General features: G+C 42.9%; 1 protein-coding gene across 1 annotated transcript; it reads left to right on the forward strand.

Moving 5' to 3' along the window:
* Window positions 1-723: 723 nt before the first annotated feature.
* GSPT2 (G1 to S phase transition 2) lies at window positions 724-3,237 on the forward strand. Its single transcript, XM_077778592.1, has 2 exons — window positions 724-815; window positions 921-3,237. Exon 2 carries the CDS (start codon window positions 932-934, stop codon window positions 2,813-2,815), a length of 1,884 nt encoding a protein of 627 aa, XP_077634718.1. The 5' UTR covers window positions 724-815; window positions 921-931; the 3' UTR covers window positions 2,816-3,237.
* Window positions 3,238-3,872: the final 635 nt, after the last annotated feature.

Consider the following 3,872-nt stretch of genomic DNA (forward strand, 5'->3'; position numbering starts at 1 on the left):
GTATAATCAAAATATATGTTGGTTAGAAAAATACAAGTGATCTGAGTTCAGTGCCTGTCTATGTGATTCATCACAGCATTTTGGGCTAGCCATTGTTCAGGCACCTGCACAAATGCTGTAAGTTGGGCAGGTTCAGTGGGACAAAGTTCTCCTTGGCGATTCCTTCCATGGACACAGAGTACTTTACATGAAAACAAGTTATAAACCCCATCCTTACACCACAGAAGTCATCAACAAAAGTTACAGGCTTATGGGGCCCTATGAATGAGAGAAAATCAAAAAGCTTCAGGGTTTCAAATTAAATGAGTGATTTTAAGTCACATTTCTTAGGTTCAGCTAAATCTTCGTGTATTTCATGAGTGCCTCTCTAGTTAGTAATTTCTTCCTTTGGTTGCTGGGTTTCTGGGAAGTTAACCCATCTCCTGCCTCTATTTGTCCAATAGAAATTCTCATTTTTACTTGAATCTTTGAGTAAAATTGTAATTCAGGTGTGCCAGTCTAGGTTTAATCATTACATTGTCAAATTGCTCTCCCAGATCGTGTGAACAAAAATGAATGGAAAATTTCATTTTACAAATTCTACTTTTGGATTTAGCCCATGGCTGAGAACTAAGCAGGCCCAACGTACGGATGGCAGCGAGGGGTCAATCCACGCCCCACGTTGGGTCGGCGGTGGAGGAGTCGGAAGTGGTTGGGGTTTGGGGGAGGAGATCCGCTCACACACAAGAGGAGAGGGTTGAGCCGCCATATCTGCTGCCGCTGCCGCAGTTGCGAATGCAGTGTTGGGACTTAGCTGCTGCCACCCTGCCACTAAGGTTCGTGTCGCTCCCCCTTGGCCCTTCGCTCTTGCAGCCTTACCCCTGGCGGCGTAGCCCGCTCTTTCTGGCGTGTTAACTCCGCTCCCTCCCCGCCACCATCAGGTCCTCAGACCATGGATCTGGGCAGCGGCAGCAGCGATTCCGCGCCCGACTGCTGGGACCAGGTGGACATGGAAACCCCAGGTTCGGCCCCTAGTGGAGACGGAGCCTCCAACGCGGTGGCCGAAGCCCAGCGGGAGCATCTCAGCTCGGCCTTCAGCCGTCAGCTCAACGTCAACGCCAAACCCTTCGTGCCTAACGTACACGCCGCGGAGTTCGTGCCGTCCTTTCTCCGGGGCCCAGCCCAGCCGCAGACCCCCCCGGCGGACATCACCAGCATCGATGAAATCTGCATCGGCGCGGGCGACCCTCAAGGTAAAAGGCTGGGAAGGGGGGCACCTGTGGAACATATCAAAGAGGAACAGTTAGTGTGGCGTGAAGGTTCCAATTCAGCCATTACTATGGAACTTTCAGAACCTGTTGTAGAAAATGGAGAGGTGGAAATGGTCCTGGAAGAATCATGGGAGCACAATAAAGAAGTAAGTGAAGCTGAGCCAGGGGGTAGTTCCTTGGGAGATTCAGGGCCCCCAGAAGAGAGTGGCCAGGAAATGATGGAGAAAGAGGAAGTGAGAAAATCTAAATCTGTGGTCATGCCCTCAGGTGCCCCTAAAAAAGAACACGTAAATGTGGTATTCATTGGGCATGTAGATGCTGGAAAGTCAACCATTGGAGGACAAATTATGTTTTTGACAGGAATGGTTGACAAAAGGACACTTGAGAAATATGAAAGAGAAGCTAAGGAAAAAAACAGAGAAACTTGGTATTTGTCCTGGGCCTTAGATACAAATCAGGAAGAACGAGACAAGGGTAAAACAGTAGAAGTGGGTCGTGCCTATTTTGAAACAGAAAAGAAACATTTCACCATTTTAGATGCTCCTGGCCACAAGAGTTTTGTCCCAAATATGATTGGTGGTGCTTCTCAAGCTGATTTGGCTGTACTGGTAATCTCTGCCAGGAAAGGAGAATTTGAAACTGGATTTGAGAAAGGTGGACAGACAAGAGAACATGCAATGTTGGCAAAAACAGCAGGGGTAAAACATTTAGTAGTGCTTATCAATAAGATGGATGATCCCACAGTAAATTGGAGCAGCGAGAGATATGAAGAATGTAAAGAAAAACTGGTGCCCTTTTTGAAAAAAGTCGGCTTTAGTCCCAAAAAGGACATTCACTTTATGCCCTGCTCAGGGCTGACTGGGGCAAACATTAAAGAGCAATCAGATTTTTGCCCTTGGTACACTGGATTACCATTTATTCCATATTTGGATAATATGCCAAACTTCAACAGATCAATTGATGGACCAATTAGACTGCCAATTGTGGATAAGTACAAGGATATGGGCACTGTGGTCCTGGGAAAGCTGGAATCAGGATCCATTTTTAAAGGCCAGCAGCTTGTGATGATGCCGAACAAGCACAATGTGGAAGTTCTTGGAATTCTTTCTGATGATGCTGAAACTGATTATGTAGCCCCAGGTGAAAACCTTAAAATCAGACTGAAAGGAATTGAAGAAGAAGAGATTCTTCCAGGATTCATACTTTGTGACCCTAATAATCTGTGCCATTCTGGACGCACATTCGATGTTCAGATAGTGATTATTGAGCATAAATCTATCATCTGTCCAGGCTATAATGCGGTGCTGCACATTCATACTTGTATTGAAGAAGTTGAGATAACAGCCTTAATCTCCTTAGTAGACAAAAAATCAGGAGAGAAAAGTAAGACACGGCCTCGCTTCGTGAAACAAGATCAAGTGTGCATTGCCCGTTTAAGGACAGCAGGAACTATCTGCCTTGAAACATTCAAGGATTTTCCTCAGATGGGTCGTTTTACTTTAAGAGATGAGGGTAAGACCATTGCAATTGGAAAAGTTCTGAAACTGGTCCCAGAGAAGGACTGAGCAGTTTTCTTGATGCCCCTGCACAATACTGTGAGAATTGACTACAGAAGTTCACCATCTTCTCTTATTTACTGCCCATTGACAGACTTTTCTTCGTATTTTGCCAAGAGAAACTTCGCAGCAAAAATTCATGTTTTGTCAGCTTTCTCATGTTGAGATTTCGGTTATCACTATTGAATTTACCCACAACTTTCCTCCTCCTATGCCATTTTGCTTCCTTGGACAGAACCAGTAATAGCTTTGTAAGTGATGTGGGTGTAATTGTCTATAACAATGAAAAATTAATATATTTTTTAATTTTTCATTTTCCCTTAGGACATTTAGTCAACCCTTGTTCCATGCAGATCAGAGTGTGTCAGTGTGTGTGTACATGTTAAAAAGACAACTAACATGTCAATAAAATATTCCATTTGAAACTCTTACCAGTATCTGAAATGCTTTTGAGTATCTTTTAAAGTTTGTACATAATAGTTTTCAATGAGCTTTTTTACTTTCTTAGGTAATTGAATACATTTTATTACTTAGGCTTTTAAAAACTGTCCTACACTCACTGTTTTAAATGAGGCATCTGCAAACAATGCACAGGTTTGTATTAAAGGAAACATTTTCACTTTGAAAAAAATCTATTTGAGGGCTCTTCCGGGTGAACTTTGTTTTCTCTATCCAATTTGAATCAATAATAGAGCTCTTTTCTTTCCCCACTTATAATTTGAAAAAGAAAGGCCCATATCATCTATCAGGCCCCATAATGTTGAGCATTGACAAATTACAAATATACCCGGGGATTCAGATCATATGTTGACTAGACTCTTATCCATACCCCATCATCTTTTTTTTCCCCAAAAATTATATTTTAATACAGCAAAACAAAGAGGAAGAAATTTGCTAAATTAGCTCTTATCATCTTAATATACCTCTTTGCTTTGTTCAGCACCATACTTGTAATGAGGGACACAGCACAATAAGGGGCCTGCCTATCAAGAAGATAAATGCTTGCAATAGGGTTGTAAGTCATTTACTGAAAAGTAAGGGTTAGTGTGGGTCCAGAGCTGGGAAA

This window comes from Crocuta crocuta, unplaced genomic scaffold (assembly GCF_008692635.1).
Source record: "Crocuta crocuta isolate KB4526 unplaced genomic scaffold, BGI_CrCroc_1.0 scaffold684, whole genome shotgun sequence".
In the NCBI taxonomy this organism is placed as follows: Eukaryota; Metazoa; Chordata; class Mammalia; order Carnivora; family Hyaenidae; genus Crocuta; species Crocuta crocuta.

What these genes read in the sequence shown, in the direction of transcription:
- GSPT2 (XM_077778592.1), top strand. Translation starts at nt 932, where the DNA reads ATGGATCTGGGCAGCGGCAGCAGCGATTCCGCGCCCGACTGCTGGGAC.